General features: G+C 39.9%; 1 protein-coding gene across 1 annotated transcript in view; it reads left to right on the forward strand.

The window, feature by feature from the left end:
- Positions 1 to 22,139, forward strand: part of LOC108670488 (lachesin) — a 58,680-nt gene that overhangs the window by 28,725 nt on the left and 7,816 nt on the right. Inside the window, exons 3-4 of the mRNA XM_047884302.1 lie at positions 1,220 to 1,427; positions 4,231 to 4,395. Coding sequence (XP_047740258.1) covers positions 1,220 to 1,427; positions 4,231 to 4,395 — 373 coding nt within the window. The remainder of the gene's footprint in view (positions 1 to 1,219; positions 1,428 to 4,230; positions 4,396 to 22,139) is intronic.

Genomic DNA, 22,139 nt, shown 5'->3' on the forward strand with positions numbered 1-22,139 from the left:
CCAATACATGAAATAATATTCACTTTTTACTTTTTTTTGGTACACAGCATAGAATGATGATTAGATTAGGTGGCTTTTGCAAACTTGCTCAAATAGGCATTTATTTATCCCACTATCCTTAACAGGGATCAATAATTTGTTAGTAATCCATAGAAAGGTACTCCAAAATTGCCATTAGGAATATTGATGCTGTCTCTTATACACATCTAGATGTGTATAAGAGACAGGCTATACGCACTGCTGCTATACGGGACTTGAACTTACATCATGCAGCTATACGCACTGCTGCTATACGGGACTTGTACTTACATCATGCAGCTATACGCACTGCTGCTATACGGGACTTGTACTTACATCATGCAGCTATACGCACTGCTGCTATACGGGACTTATACTTACATCATGTAGCTATACGCACTGCTGCTATACGGGACTTAATTATGCCGTCAGGCTAACCATGATATACGCACTTAAATAATTCGCTCCCAGCAAAGCTTATACTGCATGGTTATGTTCGCATCTACTCATTTAATGGACTCATTTAATGTAACGCTTGTCCTACATTGCTATTTACGCACCGAAAGAACACATTTTACGTAACACTTTTCTTATTAAAGAACCGCTCATTCATTTTTGGTGCTATAAGCAGCGGCTGAGATCATTCAAAGCAATTCATGAACTGAAATATAAAATACTGTACGCAGCTACAATGCATCATTACTGTGGCTCTGGCAAGGAAACGTTGTTCTTCAGCAATTTTATTTTTACACTTCAAATTTTAGCACAAGGCAACTCACGTACTTAGCGGCAGCTTTTCTTCTAATCGACTCACTCTATCGTAGTGTTCTTAAAAATGAAGACACAAGTATTTTAGTATATTGGTTTCTCTTGAACTTAAGTTCACTGAAGACCATGTTACATTTTACCTGTATTCTCAGCACTTTAAACAAATTTAGCATAGACTTGATATTTATAATCTACCACGCGAGAAATGTACCACATTTAAGGCATTTTTCACTTCTGATGTTCGATGATCAAATCTTGTTTCGGCCACATATTTCTCAGGGCCGGTTTATCGCCCCCAAAAACGTATTATCGCTATTAAATAAGCTATATTATACATTACTATGATTTGAATTCTCATGTGAGTGATCATTAAGTATAATGAAAATGTTCAATCAATAAACGAAATCTCATCCATTTGTATTTCGGCACCCAGGTGGCCTGGATCCATCTCGACCGCCAGATGATCGTAAGCATCCACAAGCACGTGATCGCACGGCAGCCAAGATTCTTCGTCACGCACGACTCACTGCGGTCGTGGACGCTACACGTGAGCGGCGTCACACAAGAGGACCGAGGCAATTATATGTGCCAAGTGAACTCCAACCCAATGATAAGCCAGACCGGCTACCTGCAGGTCGTGGGTGAGTCTTACAGCAACATAAATTCCAGGTTATTAATCAGAAGCGCAGAAATATTGTTTCAAAGTTTTGTGTGTTTTAATCTGCGACACAACTTCCAGGTTGAGGTTTAGGGTTCCAGTAAGGTCCTGTGAGGTTGTGGGCGAATCTTTCAGAAAGAAAACAAGATTTGGTTGATTGCTGCAGCTAAACCATTACCAGTTAACGCTTTAGTAATGCAGCAAAGCCATCGCTATGATGCACGAGAGTAGTGCAGCAAGATAACATCCCATGTTTGAACTAGTATAAGGTTGACGAATGAGAAGCTCATTTTTGCGTATGTAGTCTGTTTTTCGCCTGTGGCGTCACTGATCTCAGTGACGTCACAGGAATTAACCAATCACCAAAATGCGATCAAACCAATCAACGAATCCGTCATGCGATTGACGGGATTGTTTACGTTTCTCGATCTACTTGACGTAACAAGAAAGCTGAACTGAAAGACGGAAATCCTCGTGGGTCAACCTTATATTCTTCAACCATGTAACATCCTGTCTGGACGTGAGCGCCCTTCATAGGGTAGACAAAAGCATTATCGGAGGATCGTATGTTTGGCAGGGGTGCAACGACAGCTCAATTCTAATGGGAATCATTTACTAATATTGTTATCATTATTATCGTTCTAAATGACCAAAAAAGTCATTCTGTGAGTTTACAGAGAACTATATATTCGTAGAATGATTAGTTATAACATCAAGTAGTTCAAAAACGTTCTGAAGCTTATCACTTACAGATTAAATTTTTCTGACGTTTCCATCCCAGATAACTGAGACGTCAAACGACTTTAATTCAAACTATGCATTTGGATTTTTAGTTATACATTTGTAAAAGTTAGAGCCATATGAAACCTTGTCCGAGTGATGAATACTGACAATTTGTTACACTGAAAAGTTTGCATGTTTTTACCACTAACAACTCGATCTATTTGAGAGTTTGGATATTGTTTACAATGTACAAAGAGCCAAATAAAATTTTCGTACCTGAGATCTTTCCTTACAAAAAGATCTCCTGTTCAGTCTGCTTCACACATGCGCATCTTATACTAGCCATACTCTATTGTGTCTTTAATTCCCTTATTTTTATTTTCTGTGTAGCTGGCAAACAGTTGGCTTCGTTCATTAGGCTAACAACACAAGCCAGCCAAGCCGCGCTACAGCCGCTAGCCGGAACACCATTCGCTTGGACGTTCATTCTGAATTATACGCTGGTTGCTCAGTTTTCATTTTGGCGAGTGCCCGGTGTAGTGTCTGGCGCGACTTTTCTTTCTTTTCTATCTTTTAAGTATTTCAGTGAGTTTCTTGCAATGATAAAGCAGTATTCTCCAACTTGAATGTATTTTAATTATATTTATTACTTATTTCGTTGACTCTAAAATAGTCAATTTTTTATCTACCACAATACCGTAATTCGTTCAATTCTTCCCTATGTGTTCGGCATAATTCCAATTATAAAGCTCAATATTCGCGATTTATTTTGATTTTAACTTTAATTTTTAATAGTTATTACGTAGCCTCTATTTCAACTTTTTTTTAGCCCCATTTAATAAAATTTTGACCAATTACACTCATTACGCGCTATTCTCGCAGGCCGTGTCAACTCAAAATTTATTTTTTTTTCGCTTTATATTGTACTTGAGTATTTCCGAATATTCCATTCAATCTCAATCCATCGATTTCATTTATTAGAACACCATTATTGCATGAACAAAATCCTCTAAAATGTGTGAAATGCATGTCGACAAGCGCCCCCTGGCGACGGGTGGAGCGCGAGGCGCCGCGACGCTGTACGTCATTAGGCGGCGAGTCATCCGTCTTGGTTAGGCAGCTCGAGCGGACCGCTGAACACGAACTATCAGTTCCTCCGTGCCTAAGGCTTCATGCTATATAATTAATGATTATGTAATTATCGAACCTATATTGTTTCCATTTTATCTATGTTCCATTGATAAACATGAATGTTTTTATTTATATTATGCAAATACAGTAGTTCCGGATATTAGACGTTAATTCAAATAAAACGATCTCAAGCGTATATTCGATTTTCAGGTGCTCAATAAAAAACCGATGTTCACCAAATCAATTACTACGCACACGATATTGTTTTCAATGCATAAAACAAAAGGGACCTATACACATGGTCTCCCTTAAACAACAATTAATAATAATTGGTCATAACTTATTGCCAGAATTCAGTGCTTCTGTGCAAATGAGGTTCTAAATCCAATTAAATTTTAAATAGTACTTATATCCTTAGTCTGTTTAAAACGCAAGTTGACAAGGAATTTAAAAGCACAGAGAACGTCAAGTAAATTGACCATATCTATATTGAAAACGTTTCGGAGTCCAGCTTAATCGTCAGTTCGAAAATCTAAAATGAATGAAAACAATCATTATAATTCAACGTCCAAAGTCAGACATTAAAACCCAAAAATTTACAAATAAAAGACAAATCAACCCTAAAATCGAAAACAAACACTCGCGTAGCATTAGAAAATAAATAATAGAAAATTAAAGCTGAGTGATTCACTATTTCAAGAGGATAAAAACTGTGTGCATTATTGAGACAAAATTTTCGTTTGAAGATATATTGCGATTCCATAATCCTCAAGTCCGAACAGCCAGAGGCGGAACCGAGTATCCGAACATCACTCTCCGATACAGCCACATCGCACTGTTCTGCATGGAGTTAAATTTTAAATAGCCTTTATTCAACTTTATTCAAACGGTATATGCCTCCTGTATCAATTCAAACTTTCCCTCTCCTTCAGTGCCTCCCGAAATCACGGACGAAGGCTCCAGCCCCAGCAGCCTGGTGGTGAAGGAGCGCGACAATGTTACCCTCACTTGCCACGCCAAGGGCTTCCCTCAGCCCAGGATCAGCTGGCGAAGGGAAGATGGTCGTCCCCTTAAGTCCTCACAAGCTCCAGTCAATGGTGAGTGTAATCATGATTGATATAATCAATTTAGGTTGATTCGGAGCCATACGTGCACCGTGTTCACTCAGCGGCAACTCAATGTCCAGTGTTCACTCAGCGGCAACTTAATGTCCCGTGTTCACTCAGCGGCAAATTAATGTCCCGTGGTCACTCAGCGGCAACTTAATGTCCTGTGTTCACTCAGCGGCAACTTAATGTCCCGTGTTCACTCAGCGGCAACTCAATGTCCCGTGTTCACTCAGCGGCAACTCAATGTCCCGTGTTCACTCAGCGGCAACTCAAAGTCCCGTGTTCACTCAGCGGCAACTCAATGTCCCGTCTTCACTCAGCGGCAACTCAATGTCCCGTGTTCAGTCAGCGGCAACTCAATGTCCCGTGTTCACTCAGCGGCAACTCAAAGTCCCGTGTTCACTCAGCGGCAACTCAAAGTCCCGTGTTCACTCAGCGGCAACTCAATGTCCCGTATTCACTCAGCGGCAACTCAATGTCCCGTGTTCACACAGCGGCAACTCTGTTACTCGTGTCCATGGAGCACGACTCCATATCGCTATGTACTTGGAGCCGCTGTAAAAACGAACTTAAGGAACAAGCGTCCGCTCTTCAACCCAGGTTGTCTAGTTACGCACAGTACTCGAACACAGCTGTATTTCGACAACACACAGTAGTTGTATGTTGCCAACACGCCGTTTTATTAATCATCACGAAGCTGTATTTTGGATCCAGACAACTGTATTTCAACGTCACACAACTTTCTTCAGCATCACCCATCCATATATCAGCCATTCATGCCGTATTTCAGCCTCACACAACTATGTTTCAGCCTCTCAACGCTGTATTTCACCCTCACATAACTATGTTTCAGCCTCACACAACTATGTTTCAGCCTCACACAACTATGTTTCAGCCTCACACAACTGTATTTCAGCCTAAAACGCTGTATTTCAGCCTCACACAGCTGTATATCAGCCTCACATAACTGTATTCCAGCCTCACACAGCTGTATTTCAACCTCCCACAGCTGTATTCCAGACTAACAACGCTGTATTTCAGCCTCACACAGCTGTATTTCAACTTCACACAGCTGTATATAAGCCTCACACAGCCGCATTCCGGCCTCACACAGCTGTATTTCAACCTCACACAGCTGTATTTGAGCTTCACACAGCTGTATTTCAGCTTCACACAACTGTATTTCAGCCTCACACAGCTGTATATAAGTCTCACACAGCCGCATTTCGGCCTCACACAGCTGTATTTCAGCCTCACACAGCTGTATTTCAGCCTCACAAAGCTGTATTTCAGCCTCACACAGTTGTATACCAGCCTCACTCAACTGTATTTCAGCCTCACACAGCTGTATTTCAGCGTTGTACTCGCTGTGTTCCAGCCTGTATTTCGCTGCACTGTTACAGACGGAGGTTACATACGAGTGTGTTATTGCAGCGCTTCACGCCCCGGTAATTTGGACGCTGTATATTGATAGCCTCGCTGTGTTTGCCATGCAGATCTGGAGCGACTCGGCGCCTTTTGCGGATTGAATACATCGACTCCCACTGAACACTTCGATGAAGTTCTCTAACCTAACGATGGCTTCTAATAACTTGTAAACAATAACATAGAAATTACTCTATTCAACTTCGTTAACACTAATTGGTGAGGTAGATTTACGCACAGATCGAATTATGATAATTAATAGGGTCTATGTTATCAACGTATATATTTAAAATGACTTTAAGGAAGAAGTTTCGATGATCTCTCCATGCCAATTAGATAATGGCCTAAGCTTAAGCCTAACAAGGTTTCATTTGTTTGATGTTATTTTCCTTGTTAAATCAGTTAATATGTATGTGCATGCATGATATAGTAAAAATAAAAGTTTGACGTAAAATTTTGCGTCAGTTTCTCCAAAAAAATCAATCTTGTCTATCATGTAACTTGAAGAAAATGCTGATTTGTTCCATAAACCAGCATGAAGAAGAGTGAAGAAGAACCAGCATTACCACCCTAAGAAATTCATACAGTGGTAAACAATCCTGCCATCACAATTTTTTCCCAGTTGCGGTGTATGCTCGGTGAAATGACCGCAATAGCGAGAGAACAAAAGCGAATAAGGATGTCCTCTTCTAATTATGAAGCCATTGCTCCAATTTCTGTTTCTTTCATGTCTAGACGACCCAAGTCAAGTTCTAAAATTATCTCAATAGGGACTTAACGATGCGCAATTGTGCCGCCATACAACCGCACCTGCAGCCTGGGGTGGCATTAAGATCGCTTGTATCAGCGACTCAGTGAAGTGCAATCCAGAAGTCGATTGCTCTTGGCAAAGGCATTTTGCCGCACCTAATTCAATTGAGGAGTCCACTGTGGCACTTTGCATACTGCATTCATTGCTAGCTTTATTTTAGGGCAGACATGAGATAATTATGTCTGATACCTCAATTTTTTATTGGGGGGCTTTGGCAAGAAAGACGAAATAATTTCGTGTGCTGCCTCAATATATTTTTTTGTTTGCAGAAATTCGAGGTGATTTTTTTTTGTAGTGCCTCAAGATTTATTCTTTTAATGTTTGCAAAAAGACACGATGATATTATGAAATGCCTCTACATTTTTTTGAGAACTTCCAAAATGCCACTTGATGCAAGATTCATAGGTCAGTGGCTGAATATCAATCAATCAATCATTAATAGCTTTGATACAAATTTTGCAGTCAAAGTAATTTCCATCGAGGATTTGCGACTGCATAAATTTTTAAGAATAAAATTTGTGATGCTGCACAGCCTCCACTATTTAAAGTTTTTACATTATTGCTAATAAGGAAAGTGTAGCCCTGCGACCGGCTAATAATGCATTTTTACGTACAAATTCTTTCTATGTATATTATTGATTCAGGATTCATCAGGCAATTTTATTTTTCTATTCCCCGTTCCCTCAATGGCGTTGTCTGATGTCCATATGCAGTATAATTGATCACTGATGATCCTGTGCACGATTTCCCCTGCTGCAATTCTCTCTATTTCAATCCTATATTTTATTGCATACATTCTATATTTTTCACCTTTAATCCACCGACATTTTTTCCCTCCCAGAAAAGGCAATATATGGAACTCTCATGCATAAGCTTCCGAGTTAAATGGCTTCCGGTTTTCTCTTTTATATCATATCCATTCAGCGCGTAAAAAATTCAGTTTTGACATGCCTCATCTTCGCCCAAGTCAGCAAACTGAGCGCAAGAACAGATCTCGGGCCATGCGATGAGTCTCAGGCGCTTCTGTCTTGATGTCGAACCTGCAATCCGAAACTATGGTTTATGCCAGGTGACATCGGAAGGCCGGAGCTCTCACAACCGCCTCGCTTATTAGCGACTCCCTTCTCTGGCCGTGTTACTACTTCATAAAGTCCAAGTGGCTCTCAGCTTGTAAAAAAACGAGGCTTTGTAAAGACTGTGTTGTTGCCTCTGCTCTCGTAAAGCTTTCACTCCTTGTTGCACTTTTATACGAGTATGCCTGACGATGATAAGGATCGCACGACGATGCGGTATGCTGAGTATCCGGGTTCTGGCGCTAGGCAATACTTCATATTTTATATTGTATTACGACGCTGTTCCAATATTCCGTCTCAAAAATCTTCCTATTGAACGGACGTGCAGGTTAGGATAACTGCGATATGGCATTCTGGTGAAACTTTGGAGGCCTCGAAGGCGTTTGCAAAATCATCACAGAGCTGAAGTTGGGCATGCGGCCTAAAACGAACAAAGCTGGTATTTGAACAACGACGCAGATCAAGCGAGAAGTGAGAAAGAACTCTGCCTCTCACTGATAATTACGATGCTAGCGGTCATTCAGTCCTCTGCTGAAGTTGGGTCTAAGTCCCGTGCCGAGTTGCCCGAACTAATATGGCGGACCTAAGAAAGTTTTCTGTGGGAGCGCATCAAAAGCTGGTACGAGTTGCCGAGGCCTCAAGGAGATCATAACCGTTCGTAAAAAACAATTAAAGTAATTCAAGTGAGGACCAAGAGACTGTAAAGAGAATGTTACGAGACGTGACACGGCCATCACGTGTTTATGGCACCCAAACCTCATATAGCAAAGCTCATCGTAAAACCGCGGTGAGAATTCCAGCGCCATCTCTCACGCGTGACACTTCGAGCAGCGTGTGTTTTATACGTCGCCCCAAAAAGAAGGAAATAAGGAGCGTGTGCTTGCACTCACAACTGCTCTTCTCGTACGACTGCAATAGATTAAGCTTCCGGATCCGGACTCCGGAACCAATCACAGTCGCCTGTTCGGGAGCAGCTCTCTAAAAGTCGAATTAATGGCCTATAAAGACTGGTGAGGCGCGCAGTTCTGAAGAAGATCTTTTACTTTTCCTCCTAAAACATTCCTTGCAGAGGTCTTTGTCATTTCCTATACTCAGTGACAGCGATGGTTTGGAGAAGGTTTACTCATAGGCCCGTGAACCAATGAATCAAATAAAGGATCTTCTAATTCTTTCCTAAAAACACTTCCTCCAGCAAGCCTCGCCATTTTAACAATTTATTTCATTTTTAATTTGCTTTAACTATAAACAACCAACGATTTCAGTGAATACCGAGTGGAAGCAATCAAAACTTAAAACGACCTTTTCTGACAGCAAGTAGTTCTAACTTTAAATTTACTAATTACAATATTCACGTAAACAACAATTAGAAATACATTTTTAAAATTAATATTGCCTAGAAAATAACTTAAATTTATCTACACTTCCCCTATTCCTCCCACATCACAAGCACAACATTTATGAGCTTCCCAGCGGCGTAATGAAAAGAGCCTAATCGACGCGGTCTAGAATAATTTAAGACGTTTTTTAATGCCCTGCGTCCGCTAAGCAAATTTTGATGGGATATTTTGGTCGAAGAAGTCCATGTTTACACCCAAGCTGGTAATCGCGAGCGCCTACTAAACAAATTACAAGTAAAGGCAATATTAAACAATTTTAAAGTAAAGGCAATATGTTACGAACACTTATCAGAAAATTTCGTTCATGTAGATTAGTTTTAGATTCTTCTTTTCCTCTAAATCAGTTCTTCAATATCAGTATTAAATTGTTTCCTGTTTATAAAAAGTATTTAATATTCAGCTTCATGTCGTTGTATATCAAAATAATTACAAAGATATTGTCGCAACTCACTCCTCCATATGGATCGATTTTTCCTCTTAGCTGAGGGCTGTGGACAGCAGCAGCGTCCATAGGGAGCGCTTATGTTCAATTATTGGACGTATTTGTATTGTTTGGCGCAGCAATGCGCGCCAGTGAGAGCCATCAGCATTCCATGAGGGTAGCCTCGATAATCCAATGAAGGTTCGGCAGCGCTGACCTCTATACCTTCTCAGTGCATAGACATATAAGTCCAGTGACTGATTCATAGATATAGAAGTCCAATAAATAATGCATGGACGTGTAAATCCTTTAAATAAGGCATGTGGTCTGTGCGTCTAAGAAAATAATGCATAGACATGTCAGTCTCTTAAATAATACATAGACATGTCAGTCCCTTAAATAATGCCTAGACGTGTCAGTCTCCAAAATAAGGCATATGACATACCAGTCTCCTAAATAATGATTAGACATGCCAGTCTCATAAATAATACATGGACATGTCAGTCTCCTAAATAATGCAGTGACATGTCAGTCTCATAAATAATACATAGACATGTCAGTCTCCTAAATAATGCATTGACATGTTCTAAATAATACTAACTGTATTATTACATCAAGAATCATATTCACGAATTCGTATCAACGCAAATCTAATTCTTTAGTAATGAAACAAAATCTTGTCTTCTTTGAATTGTTGTGATTAAATTTATTATCATAAACAACGTTTTTTTACTGATAATTGCCATACTAGATGAAATCTAGCAGAGATATAGTGTTTTAAATTGCTGCACGAACTTAAGATCAGATTAAAATATAATTCAATTTTATATTTCGATAAGTAAATGCAATATTTTTACTGCTAAATATTGTAAAATATACATTCCGAAGAAAGTTTTAAAAAGTTTACACCTCTAAGACAATTCCATATTCCTAGAAACAAGCAAAATGACCAAACAAAAAAATGATATCCTGCAATCACAGGTTTTGCATATCTTTCGAATATTTTCGGTTACAATTCGATTCTCTGATTCGTAGGAGAATTTTAAACCTCCGGTAGGATTCGTGTGGGGGCGAAACTCCAAGACTGGAAAGGACCGTAAATAAATTAAAAATTTTATGATGTGTTTTTCTCAGACATCTTTTGCTGATATTTATGATTATTTCGTTTATATACATCGATAAAAGTTATGACAAAATTTAAAGATACGGAAAATCTCGCTTTATCGGTTCCTCACTTTCCTTATTGTAAAACATGTCTGCGCATTCAACTATCATACTTTGCGACAATGGCGTTATCTTTGGATGAAAACTAGGCTTTTATAATTTTTTAACGATTTTACTATATTTTTTCTGTTATACATAGTGGAGTTAGCGGACATGTCGCCAGCGGCTCGCTGCTTTTAGGAGAGCCTCGGGTTACAAGCACTTTTTGAACGCATGCTCGTCGGAAAAATGGAACATAAATAAAATATTTTTGCATGTTTTTCATTTCTGCTATTTTGTTTGGTCTTCCGTGCAATGAGGAATTAAGACTTTCGTTCAAGTTCGGTCGTCCTTATGAATTTCTGCTGACAAGTATTGCATTCAATTCAAATTGACATTTTTTCTTAAATGCGTTACCAGTATAATAAATATTTATATTTTGATAAGGTTATACTCTCATCGAACGTAGATGTAAAAAAATTCATAGGATCTGGAATTACATAAATCATGCAGTACCATTTAAATTTCCACTTTAGATGCAATTTAAAATATTTCCCACAAATAATGAATTAAGATGTTTTAAATTTGTGTATCCAGAAAATTTAGCGAGCGGTCATAAAGCCGCCAGTTTAACATCAATAAATTGATTTTCGATTTGCTGAAAGTAGAATGCTTTTAATGTCTGTTATAACTTATTTAAGATTCCTCATAACATCGCTCATCGACGGTATCCAAGTTGTAATAATGAACTTCCTCCACTAAAGTTTGGTTTCCGAAAGTTGAGCTCATAATTTTCATTGTTGCGCCACAATTTATTTTCCATTGGATGAAAATTTTAATTGTCTCACAGTTTTAAAAACTTGATTCGATTTCTGTAAAATTACCTAGAATTTATTCAGAGAAGGTGGCTTCCAACCTGTGTCGGTAATTTCTTTGAAATTGCTGCGCGGTAAAAAGGTTGTAATTGAAATAAATCTGGTGAATTTCACTGTGAAAGTTAAACGGACGTTCTCATTTCCCCCATTGCGTTCATTTTTTATTTGCTCGCAAAATTTTGCCGAATTCATTGTCAGTCGGACTTTCTTCTGAATTCCATGGCAATTTCTAATTAATTCATTCTACATGAGATTCAAATTTGGGACAGACTTTCTATTTCCGTCGCCGTAGATCCAAAATATCTCTGTCTTTTTTTTCCTCGTAATATCCTCGGGAATTTTCCTCCTGATAATAAGTTTCACTCAATGCTAGTGACCAATCGCACTGCTCACGCTGAGCGAATTGCTCAAAACCCGCGAATCTACGGCAGAGTCACGGCCGCGCTGCCGGCTCTGGCGCTGCCGCCACTCGCACTTCGCGTCGCAGGCTCTGGCGCTGCCGCCACTCGCATTTTGCATCGCAGGCTCTGGCGCTGCCGCCACTCGCCCTTCGCGTCGCAGGCTCTGGCGCTGCCGCCACTCGCCCTTCGCGTCGCAGGCTCTGGCGCTGCCGCCACTCGCCCTTTGCGGCGCAGGCTCTGGCGCTGCCGCCGCTCACCCTTCACGTTGCTGCTAACATGCTGTTGCTCTGTCCCTGCCCTGATTCATATGCACAACGACAGAGTTCACGCACTGACAACTCTAAAGCTGTCCTTTTTGTAGCCTCAAGACACAGCTTGGTGTTTCTTAAAACTCGTCACTCGTTTGCGATTTCTAGTAAACTTTGGTTTGACAACCGAAAAATTTTACTCGTGTTATGTTTGAGCATGAAAATTGCATAATTTTGATTCTATCGCGTTAAAGATCATGCTAAAAAAGCCGTGAAAATATCCTAATGTTGGCTGAATATTGGTTATCCTTAATGTTACCAGTAATAGCAAGCCTCTATCGCGGGTTTGACAAGATTCTGAACTAATACCATTACCAAGCCTCACAGATATGCCATACCCGAATTTTATGTCATTTTTACGACGCGCGATTCGTCTTCTCTGTAAATGGATGCATGAGAGGTCGGCCCCACCGTGACGTTCCAGAAACATTATTATTTATGATGAGATTTTGGCCTCGTTGTTTGATCCCATTGAGTCCATTTGCCATCCGAGTTCGGGACGAATGATCACAGTGCGAACTAGAGGTATTTTATGCAGGGCTGTTATATTAACCTAATAGAATTGCATTATAATTCTTGGCCGCTCATTCTGCATATAGAGAATATACTCTACGCAAGAGACAATTAAGTCTCTGATGGAAAGTGATTCCAGAATCAACAAAAGGATATAACGATTTAATGGGCTGAATACAAACTAAAGCAAAATTTTGTATGAATTTCGCTATGAACTGTTTAAAATCTTCTCCCTTTTTGGCCGCAAGAACCAGGCTGGCAAGGTTGGGGTCGAGTATACATACTGGTAGCAACTAATCGCTGTGGTTTTTCCAATAATAAAATCCAGTCCTTATTAAATAGCCCCTTAGCAAGTTTTTCATATGTCAGCATATTATAGATAGCTATTACTATGGAAAGCTATGCTTACAGATGCGCGATTAAATAGGACTATTATTATATTCATTAGATATTAATTAGTCAAACACTATCGCACAAAGGTTTAACTTTAGAAAAGGTAAAGGCGAAGAAAAATAAAGTTTAAGGATAGACTTCATTTTTGTCCGCCAATTAAGAAACCTTAACCCCGCAACTTAAAACACCGCAAGAAGGATGTGCCTATGCACAAAAAATTAAAGACCTCTTTAATTTTACCCTGTGACACAAATTCGGAATATTTGAAGTGACGACGAAGACTGAAGGGAACGTGCACGAGGAAAAATGGACAACATTTATCTAATGGCCATGAGCAAGGGGTCTGTTTTATAATAAAGGTCTGTTTCGCTTCTCATGTGTTGCTCCTGAAGAAGACGGATTGAGGAATTTTGTCAACATGGATTAGGTAATTAGAATTATCATTTTCATTTCATAGGAAATTTAATAGTAATTGTTATGCTTTTGATTGAATTGAATAAAGTAATGGGTTTTCTTTGGTATCATTAATAACTTACAATATCTTCCATGTATATAGAAATTCCTGATTTAATCAATCTTTGGAACAGGATAGCTTCTAATGTCACTAATACTGCTCACTCGAAAGTGGTGCAATCTAAATTTTCTAATCAATTGACTCCGCTTTCGCATGAATGACGTCAGAAATTTATTTAACCCAATCCACATATCAACTTAAGGATTCAAAAGATGTGTTGTCTCACTCAGATGTCAATTCAACGTTTTTTCAAGACCCGGATGAAAGCACATACGCTTGTAAGCAGCAGCAGGCTTCGGCGAACAAGCACCGGGCTGGTCGGCTCATTTACGGTGTCGAGTTTGATTCATCGGTGAAGAAAGCGGGCGATATTAGGCGAATTCATCACAAGTGATGAGTTGCTCTGTCACCACCGCACTCGTGAACCTGGCAGTGCTGCGTGAGGCACTCCTTGTGCTTGATTTCGTTGTGTTGCAAAGATGAGTAATACATGGAGATTTAGACTCAAAATTAGGAAAAGTTTCACGTGTCATACGCCCGATTTCTTCATGGATGAACCGTTAACTGTATTGTTCAATGAAGGTATAATTTCCTTGTTCTAAAGTTAAATGGCATTGATTATTCGTGAGTTTTTAAAAATGTAACTTTGAATTTTTAACTTGTAATTTACTCGCTTATATCACTGCTATCAATAAAGCATTATCCTGTTGCTTGCAACCAAAGAGATGTGACAGAAATTGTCTAGCTTTTCTAAACCGTAGAATACTCTTTTCTACATCTCGATGACTTAGGTCGAATAGACCGATACAATAAATCACACGCTTCTTCCCCCACAGCTCGTCTTTGTGAACAATCGATGTCGGCTTGAGAGAAATCACTGTAGTTTGCGAGGCTCTGCGTGATCTTTGTAGCGCACGTTCAGTGATTCAAAAGTTGTTCGTATGCGTAAACAAAGAAGAGCTCAAGACGACGCTGCAGTCGCAGGGACTTTGTTTACCAACGCGATGCCCCAGTTTACTCACTCGCAAGTTTTGTACAACGTGTGTCTGGCGCAACGAGCGAGAGTGCAGGTTGTCACTCCACATCTAAATAAATGGACAAATTACTGTATTCCATGCAAAGAAAATAATGGTACTTAAAAAAATGGCAAATAAGATATTTTAGTTATTTTTAGCATTTAGCAGTGGAATAAAAGGAAATGTGCAATGGTTTGCATTGCACATTTCATTTTAATTTGCATTGCATTTTAATTGGTTTGCTAACGAAATAAATTGTTGTCCAATATCTTAATTGGTATAAAAAATGGTTACCAGCAAATATTCGGTTATACCTCGTTATACATCATGTTCGATGGTCCAAGTTATGCAGAGTTTAACACATAAAATGACATCGAATTTCATGGGAGTGAAGAGTTTTTATATTTATCCTTTCCACTTATAGCGAACAAAACTCAAATGAAAAATTTTTCCAGAGTTCATTCGATGTATTTTATTCGAACCTAAATTTTGGAAGTACCTGATACGAACGCCTCATTCTCTGAGAACATGAATCTTCGACCAAGACGCACTCCACGTGTAAGGCCTCCGCAACACCGACAACCGACCCCACAATCGTTGCCACTGCAACACCGGCAACCGCCCTCACAATCGTTGCCACTGCAACACCGGCAACCGCCCTCACAATCGTTGCCACTGCAACACCGGCAACCGCAGCCACAATCGTAACAACCACAATTCTTCCACCCGTAGCCACTATCATTGCCACCGCAGCCACAATCTTTGTCACAGTAACACCGGCAACCGCTGTTACAATCGTTGCTATCGAAACTCGGGCAACCGTAGCTAGAATCGTTGCCACTGCAACACAGATAGCCGCAGCCACAATCGTTACCACCGAAACTCGGGCAACCGCAGCTAGAATCGTTGCCACTGCAACACAGATAGCCGCAGCCACAATCGTTACCACCGAAACTCGGGAAACCGCAGCCAGAATATGCCACCTCAATACCGGCAACCGTTGCCACCGCAACACCGGCAACCGCCCCCATTACCGTTGGCAAGGTCCCGCGAGATCATTTTTGAAGCAACGATTAAATGGGACTTGATGAAGGGGAGTATGGGGCTGCTTGGATGTAGGGTTGGGGGAGAGAATTATGAGAGAAGGTGGGGGAGTAATTAAGGTCACACAATGGGGGATTAGAGATGAATCATGTGAGATCAGCGCTAATGACTCGGGGTGCTGCTCCCTTTACACACTCGCCTAAACCGACTGCAAAACCAAACTATGGATGCAGTGAAAAGTAAGAGTAGGAATTCTATTCCAATGATGATTCATTTTCGATTCAGGAGATTTGTTTGATTTTAACATATTTTATGATAATTATGTCATCAGAGTGAAGGTACTTTAATCATTCTGAGCGAGAGTATTTTACCCATTATGTACAACCACAGGATAAAGTGGAATCATAAATCGAATTTCACTGTGAATGATGTTTCAACAATTCAATTTACATTTTTCATCAAGGTGAAATCGTTTTGAAAGTTCTTTATTCTTTAGGTAAACGGATGAGAGATTATTTCCTCGATATTTCTTCATTCTTACTGCGTTCTGTGGTTATGAGATTTCAGCTGAGTGACTTCTGAGGCACTGATTGAAATACTAAAGGCCTTTTTATTAACAAGACCTTTTTCTTTTAGAGTTCTGTTTACGTTCTGTTTTTCCGTACGGAACTCCATTTCAAAACTCGCATCTCATATGCCAGGGCTATGAATATTGCCACTTTTTAATCCTTTTGTGTTATTTGAAAACTTAGCTCCATGATGATTAATGTTGGTTATGATATTTATTTAATACCAGCTATTACTTTTATATGTATTTTTTAGACTCAACTCATCAGTTATTTCTAGTCAAAGATAGTTTTGCTCATTTAACGGCATCTGCAAACTTGGAGAAGTTTTGTATATGTCATTAGACTTGAAGTACTGGTGAGAAAAAAGTCTGTTGAATTGTGTAGGCTTATTTTATTCTTTCATTGCGAATAGTATCGATTTTCACTCACGAATCCACAAGTAAATATGGTGTTTACCACATTATTATGCGTGTGCCATTTATTCGTCGCTCCAGATGAACTTCTGGTCTAAGTAATAGGCTCGAGTGACGGCCCCGAAACTTCAACAAGTGCCTCCGAACACGACTCCTCAGGCGTTTGTGGCGGCTAGGCCGAGTTATGTAATTCGGCCGCGGCATCAAATTGGTACTATTTTTGCAGGCTAAACTCGTCTTCAGCTGTTAATAAGGCGCTTCTGTCGACCTGAGAACAATTATTGCGAGCTCGAGCTGCCACACAGACGCCTATCTTGCCGAGGAGCCTGCGGCCTGTTGCTTCGGTGCAATTTTTTGGGGCGCGCTCATGTAATGAACTTCATGTGGGCGGTGGAGCAGGGGCGGGAAGTGCTCTGGCTGAGGTAATATTTGAAAAAGGTTACTTATATGCTATTGCGCATGGAAACAAGTCAGTACAAGTCAACTTATTGATATTCCTTTATAGGATAGGTCGAATACAAGTCGAATCATATTTAAAAATATAATCATAGTTTCTTCAAACGCGGAAATATGATCGATTACTAGTTAACAGTTGATTGGCAGGATCTGTTTTATCTGAGCCACGGCATTTAAATTTGAAAATATCAAATACCGTTCATTCTTAATTGATTTCAAACGACTACTGCGACGATAAATCGAAACTCCAAATAGAGACGATGTCTACAACAGGACATTTATTGCGGTCTCTTGTTAAGGCATACTCTACTAATTTTGATTCGTCACTGAATGGCAATTCATCTCTTGGTCCCGATTGCACAACTGTGGACGGCTTCTGGAAGGGAAGACACAAAAGTACACACTGTAAAACATTGAATAAATGCGTGTTCTTTATTAAGTAAATTTGTGTCGTTTAACTTTAACTGAACGCTTATTTAATTTCGCACTAATACGCACCACACTAAACGTCCTCGGGGGCTATTCTACTTCGTTTAAATTATTGGTGAACAAGTGATCGTAAATTTTATTACTCATAGCAATTTGCATTGAATTTGCGCCCTAACCAAAAATTTTACCATTTCATTGATCTGCTTCAAGGTATTCGAAATAAATCAGCGTGAATTATGCGTATCTTGAATTGAATCGTGGCTTTCGTGTGCATTCAACCGATTTTAAATCGAGAAACTATAAATGAATGAACATATTCACAGTAATTTACATCCATCTACTGAGGTCCAAAAGTGTTGTAATCTAATACTTGATATACTACGTGAATATTAAGTAATATTCTTGCCAACAGAGAGATATTTACACCACTGACCCCCCATCCCAGCCATCGCCACAGTGCAGACTAAAAATCCGGTCAAATATTTCAAAAGGAACGCGATCTCTTTGGCAATTTTGCGCGGCATCTCCAGCAATTTTTCTTCCAATTCCGTGGTTTCTTTTGAGCAAATTATCGGTGACGGGACGACGCCTTTAGAGCGGCACTCTGAGCCAAGTAGCTTCAGAGCTGCAACATCTTCGCGCCTTTTTCCTACTTTCCACTCGTTCGTTCTTTGCCTTTATTTCTGGCAGAAAAAGAGAGAAAAATATTCACAGAACTCACAACTTTGTTTATTTAGAGAGTTTCTTATTTTTTATCTATTTTCCTTCATATCGCTATTGCTGTCTCTTGATTCTCTCAAATTTTCCGCTGATTTTCGCGTTTCCGTGTTACCTTCTTTCCCCCAGAACAGCCTTGCAAAATTTACAAATAAGAGAATAGAGGCTAACAATGACTATGAGAAACAATGTACAAACAAGAGAAATCTACAAACCTAGAATATTTGTTAGCGATCGGCTTTTTTTCAGTTGCGCAGGATTTACATCACAAGTAATGTTGAATTTATTTCTCTTTTCTAGATTTAGTAATTTTTTCAGTGTATTATCAATAAAATTGTTATATCTAATCAGTTACACATTGATTGAATATTACTGTATAATAATAAATATAAAGAATCCTCAAAACGGTTTCTTCATTATCTCGACTTAAACCGTTATTTTGTGCCTGATCACAATACGTGCACGTAATAGTGTATTTTCAGCTGTAAAGTTGCGAAGTTTCGCGTCGTGATGACGCAAATGAAATTATAATGAATTTTTTCATTGTTTCGATTGCAAACCGTAGTTTTGTACCTGATCACAATACGTGCAAATATACAACTGTATTTTCAGCTGTATATTTGTGAAGTTTTGCGTCGGTATGGCGCGGTCTCCTTCAGGTGATCTGCTTAACGAACGACGATAAGCAGTGCCATCCTAGGGGGAAACTTCAGACTTTTGCTTACTCGCCCAAGTTAAGTATTCATTGATGACCTAAGCTTTTGTGGCGCCCGAGTAGCGGTGCCATCAACTTCTTGCAATGTTCTCCCTTTGTTGTCTCGTCTTGCGAGGCTGGATTCTTAGAAGATTCTGTTGTAATTTTATTTTCTACTGCTATTATAGATTCGTCATATGCGTATGCAATATAAATGCTTAACGTAATAAACTCGTGTAAGTGTGCCATTCAAAATTGGGATAAAAATTAATTAACAATCAATAGATTTCCAAAATCGCAGGGGATTCCTGTAACTTGCCTCAAGGATTAGACATCAGCAATAATTAAGACGTCAAATCACTTTTCGGTGATTTCCTATGACCAGCTGATCAATCATAGATGCGAATTCCGAACACAACATCAAATGAAGACTCGGGTTCACTTTCAAACCTTTAGAAGTGTGGCTCCTGCTCCCTATGATAGTATTAATCATTTAATTAATTACAGCAAATCGATCATGGTTGCTTTAGAGTTTAGACTAATTTCGAAGTTCATGCTGAAATTCATACTAATTCATAATCAATTCATACTAAGACTCTCTCAACCACCAATTTGTTCAAATCTTAATATTTGTGTTTCATTCCTAAGTGCAATTTTAGAGGTAATACATTTGTTAATACCAACATTATAAAATTATAACGTACATGCAGGCGCGGATCCTCCACAATACAGGAGAATTTATTGTCAAGCTTATTCATTTGAAAATTGATTTAAAATGTGACACTCATGCACGAGAAAATGCCTAAAATAATTTCTTTTAATTTTTTTATCTTGCAAAACTTCAAACCTGAATAAATTCTTTTCTGTACTTATCATTGAGACATTCCTGAGCGTCCGCGAGTTTCCGCAGACGAACATTACGAAAGAGCTAAACAAATTCAGCTCATTTATTTCCAAGTCGATTTTTTCACCTCGAGCAAATGAAGCGGACTTTTTCTTGTGTTGGGAGGAACCACACCTAGAAAGACGCGCCTCACCTCTTCTCCCTCTTCTTCATGCTGCCAATATCATTTCCATATTCAAGCAGTAGATCTCTTACAGAAAAAAAAAACTTTAGAGAGAGGCGGCAGGAAGACGCGATAATTCTGGACCCCAACACAAGGCCTCGCTTCTCCAGCCCCATGCAAATATCCTCATGCTTTCTTTCCGTGTTCCTGCTGGTTCTTTGACGACACGTCACGACGAACTTATTGACGGCTCTTGCCCGTCACTGGCCCGAGACCGACATTTTCAGTGTACCTCGCGCGCACGATTGAACTTTGACGCGCTAACGTTGGCCTTCGTTAGTCACTTGCGGTGAATTTTTGCTGGACCTGAGGTGGCCGAAGGAAAACAAGCGACACAGTAAGAGGTAAAAGAACACTGCATGCGGTGCTCTGCACCAGCACAGCGAACGGTGAATAGCACTGCGTGAGCGGTGCTCTGTGCCAGCGCAACAAAAAGAAGATGCATGATCACTGCATGTGATGCACAAATGTCCATTAGAAAATTAAAATAATTACCTTATTTTAAGCATCATTGGTACGAGTTCGCTTGTTAGATGCCTCGCTGTAAGCGCGTTACACCCAAAAATGTATCAACACTGATCTGGACATTGAAATATCTTTCGAAGTCGCTAATCCCGCTCATTAAAAATAGCACTCTGAAATCACCACATTCGACACGATCGCGGTAGTCGAGTGAAATGCTCCGTAAGAAGCATTTAATCTCACTGCAACAGCGGCAGACGATGTGGCAAGTAGTGAAGTAGATTATGCTTGCTAAACAATCTCTACTGACGGACACAGTTATAGTTACTGTCACTGACACTAAGTTAATGAGAGCCGCAGCTGCGAAAAATGCCATCACTATCCGTGCTCCTGCTTCATCCGACTTAGCTGCTGCATTTACACTGTCCATGCTCATTCAACTGCTGTAATGGACGTGGCAAGCACTTGCCACTAAGACAGTGACAACTTGCCTCAACTACGAGGGCAGTGGCAACTATATACTACGGGAACAGTGGCAGATGCTGTTTCCGTTGACGCCTGGCCACCGGCAGGAGAACATAGTGGCAAGTTCCTTAACTACGAGAACAGTGGCAGCTACCACGAGAACAGTGGCAGCTGCCACGAGAACAGTGGCAGCTACCACGAGAACAGTGGCAGCTAAGAACAGTGGCCGCTACCACGAGAACAGTGGCCGCTACCACGAGAACAGTGGCAGCTACCACGAGAACAGTGGCCGCTACCACGAGAACAGTGGCAGCTACCGCGAGAACAGTGGCAGCTACCACGAGAACAGTGTTCTACTGTTCTCGTTGCCACCCCACCACCTGAAGAGCACTCGAGCGCGGCAGCGTTGCGATGAGCGTCGTCTTACAGAGCGTCGTCTCATCATCACAGAGAAGCTCTTGTCTGCTTGAAAAATCACGTAACGCGATGCTTGCAACAGCACAGGTTGTCTGGCAACTAGAAACTCTTGTATGTTTTAATTCAGAAAATTTTATCTTATATTATAACTTGTTTGTGCGATATCATAGAATAACACGTAGATTCTTGTGACATCTATGCACAAATATTCTTCTAAAACAATTTTTATGTTAAAACTAAAAAGCAAGAATTTAACAAGCAATCATTTTCAAGGATACATTGGATCCTTTGCGCCTGCTCCCAGCTCAGATGTAGCGCAGATACGTATATGGAAGGTGGGAGTTAAAATACCAGGCTTGTTCATATCACAGGGGCATTGCTCATTTACCAGCAAGATTCAAGTAAAAATTGCTTGGCTGCGCGTTTACAAATTTTAAGAACTCTAAACTGTTCTATAATATTGTGCATGAGATAAACTTCAAAAGTATACTGTATACATGATTCGTAATTTCAAATCAATTACCATTAAGGATATAAATTTGAAATGCAATCATCGATGGAAGTATGGCAATAATCGAAATTGAAGGAATTGCTTCAATGATATTATCTGAATGCTGTTCAATGGTACAGTACTATTTACAACGATCTT

Source organism: Hyalella azteca, unplaced genomic scaffold (assembly GCF_000764305.2).
Source record: "Hyalella azteca isolate HAZT.00-mixed unplaced genomic scaffold, Hazt_2.0.2 contig15124, whole genome shotgun sequence".
Lineage (NCBI taxonomy): Eukaryota > Metazoa > Arthropoda > Malacostraca > Amphipoda > Hyalellidae > Hyalella > Hyalella azteca.